This window comes from Pongo abelii, chromosome 12 (assembly GCF_028885655.2).
Source record: "Pongo abelii isolate AG06213 chromosome 12, NHGRI_mPonAbe1-v2.0_pri, whole genome shotgun sequence".
Classification (NCBI taxonomy): domain Eukaryota; kingdom Metazoa; phylum Chordata; class Mammalia; order Primates; family Hominidae; genus Pongo; species Pongo abelii.
In genome coordinates this window covers 108,064,234-108,080,021 of record NC_071997.2, presented here as the reverse complement: position 1 = coordinate 108,080,021, position 15,788 = coordinate 108,064,234, and the positions used below count along the sequence as shown (strand labels likewise).

At 35.7% G+C, this 15,788-nt stretch overlaps 1 protein-coding gene across 9 annotated transcripts in view; it reads left to right on the top strand.

Moving 5' to 3' along the window:
* NCOA1 (nuclear receptor coactivator 1) overlaps positions 1-15,788 on the top strand; it is a 279,034-nt gene that overhangs the window by 225,546 nt on the left and 37,700 nt on the right. For all 9 annotated transcript variants that reach the window (XM_063713752.1, XM_024242465.3, XM_024242456.3 and 6 more), the window contains 3 exons: positions 10,556-10,673; positions 12,259-12,427; positions 13,477-13,791. In XM_063713752.1, coding sequence (XP_063569822.1) covers positions 10,556-10,673; positions 12,259-12,427; positions 13,477-13,791 — 602 coding nt within the window. The remainder of the gene's footprint in view (positions 1-10,555; positions 10,674-12,258; positions 12,428-13,476; positions 13,792-15,788) is intronic.

Here is a 15,788-nt window from a genome sequence, read left to right as displayed (position 1 = left end):
CAGGTTCCTGTAGTCCCAGCTACTCGGGAGGCTGAGGCAGGAGAATGGTGTGAACCCAGGAGGTGGAGATTGCAGTGAGCCGAGATGGTGCCATTGCACTCCAGCCTGGGTGACAGAGCGAGACTCTGTCTCAAAGAAAAAAAAAAAAAAAAAGTCAGCAGGCATTTTAGTAAAATTTGACAAGCTTTTTCGAAAGTGTATATGAGAATGCAAAGGTCCTGAAATAATAAAAACCGCTTTAAAAAAAAAAAAAGAAAACTTGGGAGTATTTATACTACTTGATTTTAATACTTCTATAAAGCACCAGTCATCAAGATGGTGTGGTTTTGGAATAAAAATAGACATATAGATCAATGCAAAATAATGGAGAGTCCAGAAACAGACCCACATTTATATGGCGAATTGACATTCAACAAAGACACCAGGGTAATTAAACAAAGAATAGTCATTTCAATACATGGTGATATAACAACTGAACATCCATGTGGAAAAAAATGAACCTCAACCCCTTTCCTCATCCCATACACAAAAAAATGAACTTATTTTGAGTCTATCATAGGCTTAAATATAAAAGTTAAAACTATAAAGCTTTTCAACAAAAAATATATGTCATTGAGATAGACACATTTTTGATAGGACACAAAAAGTGCTAATCGTGAAAGAAAAAAATTGATACATTAGACTTCGTTAAATGTTAAATCTTCTGCTCTTTAAAGACCACCTCTTGAAAGAAAATGAATCAATAATCAATAACCTTTCAAAACAGAAATCACTAGGCTAAACCCAGATGGGTTCACTTGTAATTCTACCAAACATTTAAGGAAGAAATTATATTCTCTATAATCTCTTCCAAAAAATAGAAGCAAAGAAAATATTTCCTAACTCATATTGTAAAACACATATCTGATATAAAGGAGTGATACCCAAAATAAACAAAGAACTCTTAAAATGAAACAATAAGAAAACAAGCAACTCAATTTAAAAATGGGCAAAAGATCTGAACAGACACCTCACCAAAGAAGATATACAGATGGTAAATAAGCATATGAAATGATGCCCAACTCGTATGTCATTAGAAAATTGCAAATTAAAACAACAATATGCTGGCGAGGATGTAGAGCAACAGGAACTCTCGTTGCTGGTGAGAATACAAAATGGTACAGCCACTTTGGAAGACATTTTGGCAGTTTCTTACAAAACTAAACATACTCTTACCATATGATCCAGCAATCACACTCCTTGATATTTACCCAAATGAGTTGAAAACTTATGTTCACACAAAAACCTGCACATGAATGTTTATGGCAGCTTTATCCATAATTGCCAAAACTTGGAAGCAATCAAGCCATGAAAAGACATTGCTGAGAAGAAGCCAATCTGAAAAGGCTACACATCCTGTATAATTCCAACCGTATTCTGGAAAAGGCAAAGCTGTGGAGACAGTCAAAAGATCAGGAGTTGCCAGGGGTTTGTTATCAGTGGTTGCCAAAGGCAAGGATGAATAAGGAGAACACAGGGGATTTTATGTGGTAAGTATCATACCTAAAAATCCCCTGTGTTCGTATCATGTATATATAAATAAATGTACATAGACATATACACTTATATATATATAAATCATGTGTGTGCAATGAGATGCATCTATCCTGTCATTCTATATTGGTCAAAATATCAAAATCCACAGAATGTACAACACAAAGAGTGAACTCTAATGTAAACTGTGGACGTTAGTTAATACTAATGTCAATATTGGCTTATCAGTTCTAACAAATGTACCGCACTAATGCAATAGTAGGAAAAACTGTCCAATCTAAACACTGGGCAAAGGATTGTAAAAGACATTTCACAAAGGAAGATATGAAAATGGCAAATCAGCATGTGAAAAGATGGTTAATATCTTTTTTTTTTTTTTTGAGTCTTTCTGTTGCCCAGGCTGGAGTGCAATGGCATGATCGCCGCTCACTGCAACCTCTGCCTCTCAAGTTCAAGCAATTCTCATGCCTCAGCCTTCCAAGTAGCTGGGATTACAGGTGTGTGCCACCATGCCTGGATAATTTTTTTGTATTTTCAGTAGAGATGGGGTTTCTCCATTTTGGCCAGGCTGGTCTAGAACTTCTGGCCTCAAGTGATCCACCCGCCTTGGCTTCCCAAAGTGCCGGGATTACAGGTGTGACCCACTGCTCCCGGCCAAGATACTTAACATCTTTAATCATCAAGGAAATGCCAATTAAAACTACAGTGCAATACCACTGCATACCCATTAGAATGCCCAAAATTTTAAAAACTGACAATACCAAGTGATGGCAAGGGTGTGGAACAATTTGAACTTTTACATTGCTAATGGCATGTAAAATGGTATAGCAAATTTGGAACATTGTTCAGCAATTTCTCATAAAGTTAATCATACATTTACCATGTAACCCAACAATTCAACTTTTAGGCATTTAACCAAGAGAAATGAAAGCCCACATCCATAAAGATACTTGACTACAAATATCCATACAGCTTTATTGAAAATAGCCCCAAACTGGGCGGGCACAGTGGCTCACACCTGTAATCCCAACATTTTGGGAGGCTGAGGCAGGCACATCACTTGAGGTCAGGAGTTCAAGACCAGTCTGGCCAACATGGTGAAACTCCGTCTCTACTAAAAAAAATACAAAAATAGGCTAACACGGTGAAACTCCATCTCTACTAAAAATACAAAAAAAAAATTAGCCGGGCAGCTACTCGGGAAGCTGAGGCAGGAGAATGGCCTGAAACCAGGAGGCGGAGCTGGCAGTGAGCTGAGATCATGCCACTGCACTCCAGCCTGGGCGACAGAGCGAGACTCCATCTCAAAAAAAAAAAAAAAAAAATTGCCAGGTGTGGTGGCGGGCGCCTGTAATCACAGCTTCTAGGAAGGCTGAGGCACGAAAATCACTTGAACCTGGGAGGTGGAGGTTGCAGTGAGCCGAGATCGCACCATTGCATTCCAGCCTGGACTACAAAGTGAGACTCTGTCCCAAAAAAAAAAAAAAAAATACCCCCAAACTGGAACAAACTAAATGTCCATCAACAAGTAAATGGTGTATTCATAAAATGAAACACTGCTCAGCAATGAAAAGGAAGGAACTATAATACTATTACATAGGGTGAATTATTCTTGGAAACATGCTAAGTGAAAAAAGCCATATATATATTCAGATTTTTTTTAAACTCTCAAACAGGCAAAACTAATCTGTAGTAATAGAAGTCTGATCATTGTTTGCCTGAGTTAGGAAGATTGATAGCCAAGGAACATGAAGGAAATTTTAGAGGTGATAGAAATATTCTGTTTTCTTGATTTGAGTGGAAAGTCCTGGGTTTATACCTTTCTCAAAATTTGTTGAACTGTACAAAATTTGTTGAACTTAAAATGAGTGCATTTTATTGTATGTAAATTGTACGTCAATAAAGTTTAGTTTAGAAGTATCTGAGAGTAGAATGATTTCCAGCCAATAACTAGGTATCATATTTCTGGTAGTTGTAAAGATAGAATAAAGCATTTTCAGATATAAAAGGCCTCAGATTTTATCTGCTTGGTATATTCACCTTTTCTAGCAAAGGTCCTGGAGGATGTACTTAAACAGGGGAAAACCAAAAGAGACAAAACCAAAAGAGACAGAGGAAGCAAAGGATCTGAAAGGAAGCCCAGGAATGACAGCTGATCCACAAGATGAGGGAACAACCAGTGCATATTGAACCAGGGGCCTGGCGAATCCTCTAGAAAGGAGGCCTCCAGAGAAGAAATGAATTGATCTCCTTGAGTTTATAGAAAATATTATTGATAGATTTATGTCAGAATGTTGAAACATCTGATAAATTCTAGAACCGCTGACAAATGAAAACATAAGAAAATTATTAACTCCAGAAAAGAGAAAGTATGGCACAAGAGAGGAGGCTCAAACAAAGTGCGCAATTTGACTTAGCGGTGAGCAATATTTGCATAATCATAATCAAAATATTAACTTTTGATTTATAAAAAACTGTGATCTCGGTTAGGGAATTGGGAACCAGGATGGTAGTAAGAGAGGTACATCTGGAAGAACTAAGACCTCCTCTATAATGAGGGGAAGTCAGTAAATCTAAAATGGAGACATCAAGAAATAGCAGCATATGCATATTTAGAAATAAATAGACAATGCCAGAGAAAACAGTTTTCAGAGTTGCAGATGGTTGCCTCTATTGAGAAGGAGGTAACTAAGTGACTGAAAGGGGTGAGGCAAGAAACGGCTTTATTTATTATGGGCCTCTTGGTTCTGACTTATAAAATTATGTATGTGTGTTAACTTGATAAAAACTAGAGTTAATAGAAATAGTATCTGCTAGCTTTGCAAGTTGTGAAAGTGGGGTGTTTTCTTTCATAGTCTGTATTGAGGCAAATAGCTTTTTTCTCCCTTGAGGCTTCCCCTCCGGAGTACAGTTCCATAAGTGAAAGTATGTAAATAGGCCAGAATGTGTTTCACCTCGTGCTAGTATGTTTGCAAAGGCCAAGAGCATAGAGGGGAAGATACCAAGGTAGATATGGGGGAGGTCAGTAGATGCAGACAACCAGTCTGCAATGTGTAAATATACACAGGAAAGAAAAAAGAATTCAGAGGCCATAAGGCTAAGGAAACAAGTTGGGTGTGAAAAAGGAAAAAAGAATTAAGGATTGCAGAAGGAAAAAGAAAAAAAAAGATGGGAACAAAAATATGATAGCGTATAAAGAGAAGAAGAAAAGAATCACTTCTAATTCTCTGCCCCACTCTTACCTCTAAATTGTCCACCACTACTGTTTACTAGAACCAGAGTCTATTATTGATTGGCCCACATCTTAAGCTTGTGCCCGCCCAGGGAAATCAAGCACCTTTCCTTTCTTTAGTCTTCAATGTTAGCTGAACTGTGTCAAGTACAAATATCTTGCATAGGATAGTTTAATTATCATCCTCCTTCACCACCTGAGATACACAGTTAGAAGTAATGGCTCTATGCCCCATGACACTTATCTTTTTCTCTTATGCTTTTCTTTTCCTTGCCATTTTGCACTGTATTCTGAGAGAATCTCTGAGCTCAACTTTCCAGATCAAAACTAAATCTTCAGCTATGTCCATTCTGCCCTTCAGTCCATCTATTGAGATCATTTCATCATAGCTATAGTTTTAAGATTTCTAAACATTCTTTTTCTTAGGAGTCTATTACTTTTTATGGATGCAATAGACTTTTTAATTTGTGTGATGATATTTATTGTAATTTGGGGTTCACTCATTTTCTATACTAATCCTTTTTTCTTCAACATTACTTTCTTCATTAAAGTTGCTTTCTTCCTCCTGTTGACTTTTCTTGAATGTTTGGTAAATTTTGATGTCTCTCCATATATATTGAAAAAGATCTAGAATTTTAAAATACTGGTAGCTAGTGTATTTCTTTAGCTAAAGTGAGAAGCCCTTTTCCCCTGGCAATGAATGTAGATTCTGATTATAGAAGCCCTACTTCTCAGTTGTTGTGAGGAATAGGCCTTGGAGGTGGGGAAACCCCTTGTGGCAGCCCTAGCACTCGCTTTGGGAGATTCCCCGGGCAGAACTCCCATTTTGAGTCATAGGCTCACAATTGTAATCCCATGGACAGGTGCCAGAGTCAGCTGCACTCAGAGCAATGGCCTGGCAGCAGCTGTTCAGCCATCCATAATTATCCAGCAATTGCCCATGGCCTGTTCCTTTATTTGCTCAAATGACCACTGAGCCTGGAGTTGTTCTGGTGTTCTGGGAAAATTCCTCTCTTTGGAAAATCTCTTTCTCCTGTTGCAAGTGTTTTAGTTTAGTTGAAGTTTCACAATCAGTTTGTTTCCATTTGTGCTTTGTCTTTCAGAAATTCTTCATTGTTTTAGTCTGCTGCCATGAAAATTTCTTCTGCCTTTCTTTCAGCCGTAGATTTGTGTTCCCCTTTTTTCTTTCTTGAGTTATTTCAGTGGTGTTTTTGAAGAGAAAATAAAATATAAGTGATAAATCTGCCACATTGAACCACAAGTCTCCTTGGGTTCATTTACAAATGAGAAAACAAAGGTCCAGAGAAAAGGGAGACACATAAACACACACAGACAAAAACTTCCCCAAAGTAATATTTGTAGAATAACCAGGATTTAAATCTCAATCCACCTGGTTTCAAAACATGTTGTTTGTATGCACACACACACCCCCAAGCAGTGTGGCCAAGAGATTTAAATAATTTTGTTAGAAATGTTCTACCCAGAGCACATCCAGGTAAATACTGCTTTTTCAATGGAGATAGCTTTTATGAGGGTATTGTTGATCAGAATGTGTACAGCATGCCTCTTTGTCAGTACCTTCAAGACCTTTGCTGTGTCCTTTTGACTATCTTCAAATCCCTATTCTTTGAGGGTAGATTTCACTTTTGAAAATTTCCAGTCATGTGGAACCAAATACGTTGATCTAAAAAGAATAATGCTGTTTTTTTAAAATTAAAAACTAAAAATAAGTGTACCTATGAGGAAACTTATTTTCTTGAAGGACATGTGGACTGGTTGAGATAGTTCCTGAAGAATTCCAAAAATATTTAAGCATTGACATCACTGGAATAAGTGAATGACCGTGTGAGGCAGTTGTTTTTGTGTTTTGTGAACATATACATTCTGGGATAATTTTTTTTTAAATCTTATTAATTCACAGTACATCAAAAATATTGTATAACTATAAAAATCATTATTTTCATATGCAACATTTTCAGTACTTAAAAAGATCCATTTTTCAGCCTGAGCAACATGGTGAAACCCCTTCTCTGCAAAAAATACAAAAATTAGCCAGGCATGGTAGTATGCGCCTGTAGTCCCAGCTACTTGGGGAGCTGAGACAGGAGGATCACTTGAACCCAAGGAGGTGGAGGTTGCAGTGAGCCGAGATCATGCCACCACACTCCAGCCTGGGCAACAGTGAGACCCTGTCTCCAAAAAAAAAAATCCTTTGAGGTTACATTTCATGGTTTTTGTTTATTTATTTATTTTTAGTGATTAAGATATTCACGGTTCAACATTCAAAAAAGTGTTTAAAATATATAGTGAAAAATCTCTTTCCTAGCAGTATTTTTTCTGTACCTTCAAAAATTATGTACATAGACTTCCCTTTTTAAAATACAAATAGTGTCATACTATACACATTAGCTGTTCTGTATCTTAGTCACTTTTTCACTTAATGTTCTATGGATGTCATTCTGTATCAGTGCATAAAGAGCATCTTTATTCTTTTTTTATAGCTGTACAACTTCTTACAGTTGTACCAGAATTTACTTAACAAGTAGCCTGATAGGCATCTTTTGCTATTACAAAGCTGTAATGAATAATCTTGTGTAGAGATAATTTACCACATGTGACAGTATATCTGAGATACAAGTTCTGAATAGAATTGCTGGGTCAAAAGATAGATATTGCCAAATAGTCCTTTCCAGCAATTGTTTCAGCTTACACCCTAACTGATAATGTTTCCACTTCTGCATATCCTTGCCAATACATTGAATTATATACTTTCTCATTTTTGCCCATCTGATGGTTTTATTTTTTTAGGTATCTCAATGTCATTTTAATCTATATTTCTTTTATTGTGAATTAGATCATATTTTAATGATTTTATAATCATTTATGTTCATATTCTCTATTTACCTATTGTTTTATTGGGTTTTTATCTTATTGATTTATAGAATTTTTTATGTTAGAAAAATGACTTCTTTGTCTACATCATGTTTTGAAAAAAATAAAACACTGTAACTCCTGTGCAGTTACTGCCAAATGTAACACAAAACTAAACCAGAAACTTCCTTAACAACCGCTGAAGAAAATTAACTGTGAATATCAGAATCAGTAGATACTAAATCAACTGTTACAAGAGTAGAATGTGCAAAAGCCACCCTCATGGTTAAGAAAATGCTTTCTACTTGGTGTACAGAAATTTTTTTTCTATAGCCTAATCTTGGAAGTGACAGAAATTTTTAAATTATTTCTTAATGTAAGGGGAGTTTTTTTGTTTGTTTTTTGTTTTGTTTTGTTTGCTGGGTTCAGTGTCCCTTTTAGCTATATTTTAAATGGAGAAAGTATGATGTTGAGCCCTTTGCAAAGATGATAACGAATGTTAATAGCTTGATCAGGGGATCCCTAGGGCTTGTTTTCTTCCCCTACTTCAGCTGCCTGTTTCCAGCAGAAATGACTGTATTGTCTTGTATTACATGTATACTTACTCATGTTTGTGTCACAGAAATGACCAAAAATATTTCATTTATTCTCTGGACAAAGAGAGAGAGCCTGTGTATTTCCTAGAAGAAATACGTGAAGCAAACCTTCACATTTTTTACAGAAGGCAGTTTCTAAAGGAAGTCACAAAAGGTTGAAATGACTTTCAGAGTAAAAACCATCTTCTTTTAAGCATAAAGTCTATCCAAACAAAACTTTTTTTGACTTAAAATTTTATTAGTATGCGGATTTTTTTGTTTATTTTTGTTTGCTTATTCACCAAACTCAGCATATGAATCTTATTTTGAAAATATTTTATCCAACTTATTTTCTTAGCATTTTTTTCAAGACTAGTAAAATTAGATACTGTGTCCTATTATTGAGTCAAATAAACTATCTTGTAAAACTTAGTTTTGTTAGTAGACAGTGGACAGCCATTTAAATTTTCTTAGACTTTTAAATTAATTAATTTTGGTTATAATAATTAAGATTAGATTTCTTGAAATAAGATTGAGGAATTAACATGTAGGTAGAGCCAATGGGATAGTTTTAGATAATCTTTGACCAACTTTCTGATTTAAATAATGACATAAAGTAAGTGATTATTTCCCATTTTTTTTGTTGTTTTAGTTTGTTGTGTTTTTCAGAATCCTACAGAATTTGATTTCTCTATCATTTGTCATGATAGAGATGAGGTTAATCGAAAGCTGTAATTATATACATTTAAAAGTAAATGTGTTTATATAACTTTTATTTCTCACTTATACTAAATATTGAATATATTTCACTTAAAAGTGAGCCTTGCATTTATTATGTAGTTAATAATGTTCAGTAACTAGCATTAAGTACATTTTCAGAGGCATCCTTAAATCTACTTATTCTTCATTCATTCGAATGAGAAATTCTACCTCAATAAGCTTTCCCTTAAAACTCCAAGGCTGTTTTAGTTTTTAAAAAAATATTCTATTTGGGCTACTATAACAAAATACCACTTATTAGGTGGATTAAACAACAGAAATTTATTTTCTCACAATTCTGGAACCCTAAAGTAATTTTGGTTTCTTCTGAGGCTTCTTTCCTTGGCTTGGAGATGGCCCTCTTCTCTCTGGGTCAGGTTATCCCTCTGTCTGTATTATTTTTCTCCTAAACTCCTCTTCTTGGAAAGACACTAGTCATATTGGATTAGGGCCCACTGTAAAGACCCATTTTGTCTTAGTTACCTTTTTAAAAGCCCTGTCTCCAAATATAGTCACATTCTGAGATACCAGGAGTTAGGACTTCAGCATATTAATTTGGAGGGGGGTACAATTCAGCCCATAACAATGATCAATTAATATATATTCATTTTATAAATTACAAATAACCATCATAGAAAGAAAAGTGGCCTTTAATCTCACTAACTAAGGTGGACCTAAAGTGTGTGAGAGAGTGTGTGTGTGTGTGTGTGTGTGTGTGTGTGTCATCCTAGATTTTTTTTATATTAATATGTATGAAATAGTTTATAAAAACAGAGTCATCCTGAAAATAATGTTTTGGAATATGTTTTCTTTTTTCATTTAAGAGCACATTGTGAATATCTATGCCATAATTCATTAATCAGTCCCTAAGTTTCTGGAACTTAGGTTATTTATAAATTTTTTTCTAGTATAAATAGTATAAATTTTTTTCTAGTATAAATAGTACAGAGATGATCGTAAAGCTTTCCAAAAAAGCATTACAGAAAAACTTTCTAAAATGCATATACTATTTTCTTCAATTACAAAACATAATTCAACTTCTTTTTTCATTTGGGCCATCATTATAAGTCTCAGTTCTTTTACTGTTATTGTACAGCTGTATTCTAAGATTAGCAGCTGTAGAGCTGTGTTCATTTGCTACACGGCCTCAGATTCTAGTTTCTGTTCCTGCATCTGATAGAATGTATTTTGTCTTTTGCTCACCACTCTTATTTCATGGTGATGACACTGTGTTACTTATAACATATTCTAATGTGTGACTGAAAAGCAGATAACCAAAATTGTTAAATTTGTCTTTAAAATAAATAATTTCTGACAAAGTCCTGAGTGATTCTGGATAACATTAACCTATGTACAAACTTTAATATCAGATTTTTCTTGATTCAGAAATCTTTTTTCACTTTCTCATTTACTTTTTTATTATGTGGTCACACTAGATAGTTTAAATTGCTGAATAAGTGACCTTTGTATCATTGAAGGTAATATTTTAAAGGAGAAATCTCACTCTCCAATATATTATTTTTGAAAATACTATCATTTTATCCTCCACTGAGATAATGACTTCTTACCTTTCTTCTTCAATCAGGATTACCTGAGCTGGAATTGGAAGCAATTGATAACCAATTTGGACAACCAGGAACAGGCGATCAGATTCCATGGACAAATAATACAGTGACAGCTATAAATCAGAGTAAATCAGAAGAGTAAGTAATATATTTTGTATTTTATAAGGTATCAGATACCAACTTCTAAACAGAGAACTATTTTTTCCAAACTAGATTTCAGTCTACAGTGGTATTTTGTGAGATATGAATAGATGTAAATACTTATTTTAAAAAAAAAAAAAGTGGGCCAGGTGCAGTGGCTCTGGCCTGTGATCCCAACACTTTGGGAGGTGGAGGCAGGTGGATCACCTGAGGTCAGGAGTTTGAGATCTGCCTGGCCAACATGGTGAAACCCCGTCTCTACTAAAAATACAAAAAATTTGCCAGGTGTGGTGGTGCGCAGCTGTAATCCCAGCTACTCAGGAGGCTGAGGCAGGAGAATTGCTTGAACCTGGGAGGTGGAGGTTGCAGTGAGCCAAGATTGCGCCATTGCACTCCAGCCTGGGCAACAAGAGTGAAACTCCGTCTCAAAAAAAAAAAAAAAAAATGGGTGGGGGGGACAAGGGAAAGACACTGAATTAAGTCGATATTATTGACTGCATGACCACAAGGCTAGTATACGTTGTAATCACCAAGAGATTGATAGAATATGTAGCTATTGTTTTATATTTCATGTATTACTTTAATTGATTACCATAATGTATCTGGGACCTGTGGATGAATTGGCCTCAGTACAATAATTATATTGCTCTTGAACTTTTAGTTATATTATTATTTTGTCCAGCATTTCTCTTCGTTTGGTGCAAGAAGTTATAAGAAAGGAAAGTATACTTTTTACATCTACTCAGTGTCACATCTTGATTAGAATTGAATTTCTTACTCCCCACGGCGGCCATATTCCATAACAGACTGCGTCTCATACCTGCCAACCACAGGAAGACTGGATAGTGTTGATTGTGGTTTAGCGCCTTAACTATAAACTGTATTCCCATTTACTTTCCCAAAGGAAGAGTGCTTATAATTGTATTATTAGTGTTATTAGGAATAGTATTATTTTGTATATATTTCTGTTTTATGTATCAGTTGGTATCTATTTGGATTAGACTATATATTTCCTACATGTAATCAGTGAATAATTTGTTGCTTAATACCTAGCATATTTCATTTTTCCAGTTTGATTTCTTTTGTAAATGGTAATCATGTCATGTTAACAAGATGATTTGATCATCTTTAAAAGTTAATATAATATGTACTGTTTTGATTGTGGTTCAGTTATTAACAATTAATGGCATTCATAAAAGGTAAATAAATAGAATAAGTAGAATAAATCTGAATATAGGCTAAATGATTTTTTCTCAGTTTTTGGCTGATTTTGTTTTTACTTTTATTAAAAGTTATTTCCCCTTTCTTAACTGTTTGGTTAATTTTCCAGGCTATTTCTGGAACATAAAGAATATGGGAACAAAGTTCAATGACTGACAAAAGAATGAAAAATATATTCAAGCTACATATCAAATACTCATTTAATTTCTGCACATTAAACATAGAACATTCCATGGCATTAGAATTGCCAAGCATCTCAACAGTGAATTTTCTAAGACCAAATTTGCACCTATATATGTATATAAAGATTGAATAAATTATTTGCTATGTCAGTCTGAAACTTTGTTTTTTAATCCTGCAGCCAGTGTATTAGCTCACAATTAGATGAGCTTCTCTGTCCACCCACAACAGTAGAAGGGAGAAATGATGAGAAGGCTCTTCTTGAACAGCTGGTATCCTTCCTTAGTGGCAAAGATGAAACTGAGCTAGCTGAACTAGACAGAGCTCTGGGAATTGACAAACTTGTTCAGGTATTTATTGAAGTCAACATTATTTAACTGATGGAGCCCTAAGAAGCTAGAAAATTATTTTAAGCAAGATTTTAAAGTATTGTACCCACTATGCTTTAGCTGTTTTATAATTTACCCCTTGTGAAACTTATCAAAATATATAATACATAGTTTTTTTTTTTTAAAGAAAAAGTATTACAGTAATTAGAATTAGAAATAAGTCTTAGCTTTTCACTATGGAACAGAATCTTACAAGCTCCAGCCAGAATAGAATCCAGATTTATAGCATCACTTCTCATTTTAGAGCTTAATTTATCCTTCATTCATGCTTGTCTTCTGCCAGTATATTCCATGGTATTGCAACTTCCAGGTTAGCCTTTTTTACACGATAGGGTGATAAAATCACTTTAGTGCATCTTGACCAGCATTTTTAAATGGAGTAGAATAGTGTAGAATACAAAGTATGAGAATGCATAGCCCATAAAAAGACGTCATGTTTTATGAAACTCCTTTCAGCTGCATATACACACACACACACACACACACACACACATATGCACACACGCGCACATGCGCAATTAGGTCACAATTTATATTTCTTACAGTGGGTAATAGTGAAAACATTTGGAAACCATAACGCTACAGCTTTCTGTTACATGAGCTGTGGATTTTTTTTTCAAATAAAAGCATGAATTTTATATCTGAGATAGAAAAATGCCTGCTTGATCCCTCCTTTAAGAATCTACTTCCTATAGTAAGCTATTAAATGTAAAGTTTATTGATTCTTAGGCTTTGCAATGAAGTTTTTTCCCAAACCTTTTAGTTTTATTTCATTGACTTGGAGCCTTTATTTTAACTATATTGCCATCTCTTTACTGAGATTTTAAATATCTCAGCTAATCTGTTACTCCATTTCAAAAGCAGCTTTTATAAATGATTTCTTTAGGTAGTAAACTTCTGGAGAGCATGAATTCAGAATGAATATATGATGATGCTTTCTAGAAATACAGAAGCATGTCACTTATTGGCAGAAATTTACTTGTAAAATATTCTGGCTTCTTTTCTAACAGGGGGGTGGATTAGATGTATTATCAGAGAGATTTCCACCACAACAAGCAACGCCACCTTTGATGATGGAAGAAAGACCCAACCTTTATTCCCAGCCTTACTCATCTCCTTCTCCTACTGCCAATCTCCCTAGCCCTTTCCAAGGCATGGTCAGGCAAAAACCTTCACTGGGGACGATGCCTGTTCAAGTAACACCTCCCCGAGGTGCTTTTTCAGCTGGCATGGGCATGCAGCCCAGGCAAACTCTAAACAGACCTCCGGCTGCACCTAACCAGCTTCGACTTCAACTACAACAGCGATTACAGGGACAACAGCAGGTAAGTGCTCTTGTTTAGCAGTTGATACTTTTTTTTTTTTTTGAGACGAAGCCTCACTCTGTCGCCAGGCTAGTGTGGCTAGTGTGCAGTAGTGCGATCTCAGCCCACTGCAACCTCCGCCTCCCAGGTTCAAGCAGTTCTCCTGCCTCAGACCCCCGAGTAGCTGGGATTACAGGTGCGTGTCACCACTCCCAGGTGATTTTTATATTTTTAGTAGAGACAGGGTTTCACCATGTTGGCCAGGATGGTCTCGATCTCTTGACCTTGTGATTTGCCCACCTCGGCCTCCCAAAGTGCTGGGATTACAGGCGTGAGCCACCACACCCTGCCAGCAGTTGATACTTTTTAAAGGTATATACCAAATCTCTCTGCAAGGCAGCCCAGTTGCTACAATAAAAGTGTCAAGTCCACTCCCAGAACCTTCATGAAAGACTTGAAGAGCCATCCTTCGTCTCCTAGGAAAGGGATAAGGGACCTTTCATTCAATTAAAGACAGTAGGCTCCTAATAAAGCACTTTGAGACCTACAACTTAAAGAACAATTTAATTTTTATTTTTTGAGATACAAACTATTTAAGGGGAACATCATACAAGTATTAAATTAAGAGAAACAGCTTAATTTACAAAGTAGAGCATCAAGAGATACTGTTTATGATTATTGGAACAGAAAATAAAGTTTATTTATGTTGTTTGAGGTTGGAGAGAGTGATGCCTAGTGATGTTATTATATTAGGAGAATGAAGGAGAATGGGGGCCTGGGAGTTGTGAGTGAGTTAAATCTTCTCTCTCATGACAGGAAATGAGTAGGCGTAGTGGCATAAATATTTAAGATTGTATAGGCAACAGATATGGAGATAATCATTAAGGACCACAAGAGCAAACGGTTAAAAATGTCTGCTGTGGGCCGGGCGTGGTGGCTCACACCCCTAATCCCAGCACTTTGGGAGGCCGAGGCGGGTGGATCACTTGAGGTTAGGAGTTCGAGACCAGCCTGGCCAACATGATGAAACCCCATTTCTACTAAAAGTACAAAAAAAAAAAATAACCAGGCATGGTGGCACATGCCTATAATCCCAGCTACTCTGGAGGTTGAAGCAGGAGAGTCGCTTGAACCCGGGAGGCGGAGGTTGCAGCAAGCCGAGATCGTGCCATTACATTCCAGCCTGGGCGACAGAGCAAGACTCTGTCTCAAAAAAAAAAAAAAAAAAAAAAGTCTGCTGTGGAAAGGGGGACCTGAGCTGTAGATTGTTGCTGCTTGTTATGAATCTTGTAGTTTCTAAAACCGTATTTGTATATTGCTTTGAATTTTTATGAAAGTATTTAAAGAGGTTCCCTGGAGACTTACTAATTCAGGAAGGAAGAGAAAGGAGATAAATTATACTGGAAAGGCAGTATGATGTAATGATTTTAAGAGTTCTAGTTTCAAGTCCCAGTTCCAAACTTAAGTGGGTTGCCTTAATCAAATGATTTACCCTTTAAAGCCTCTAATTCCTCATCTATAAAAAGAGTCTAATAAAGAATTCCTTTCCCTCACTGGTGGTTGTATGGAATAAATGAGACAAAACATGTAAAGCTTGTAGTGTAATGCCTGGCATATTGTAGCAGTTGATAAATACTAGCTATTACTATAAAGTTGCATTCAATAAACATAATATGTAATAGAAAATGTGCTTCCATTCTGTTTAAAAAAAGGAAGATGATGAAAGAGAAGAGGAGAAAAGGAGAACTAAGAAAGGGAAATTTTTTAAATGATAGAATAACAGTAAAAGGAATAATTTTTTAAATGCTAGGGTGGAATAAAGGATTCAAAGAAGAATTAAAGGAAGAGGGAGGAAAAGAGAAAGAGAAGGAATCATAAATGTTCTGAGATATTAATTGAAGATAAACTACTACTTGTAGCTTTCCATTCATCTTTAGATAGAGGATACCAGAATAAGAAATGCTTAATAGTTTCCCCATGTTTAATTTTTCACAGAACATATTTAAGGGGACTATACT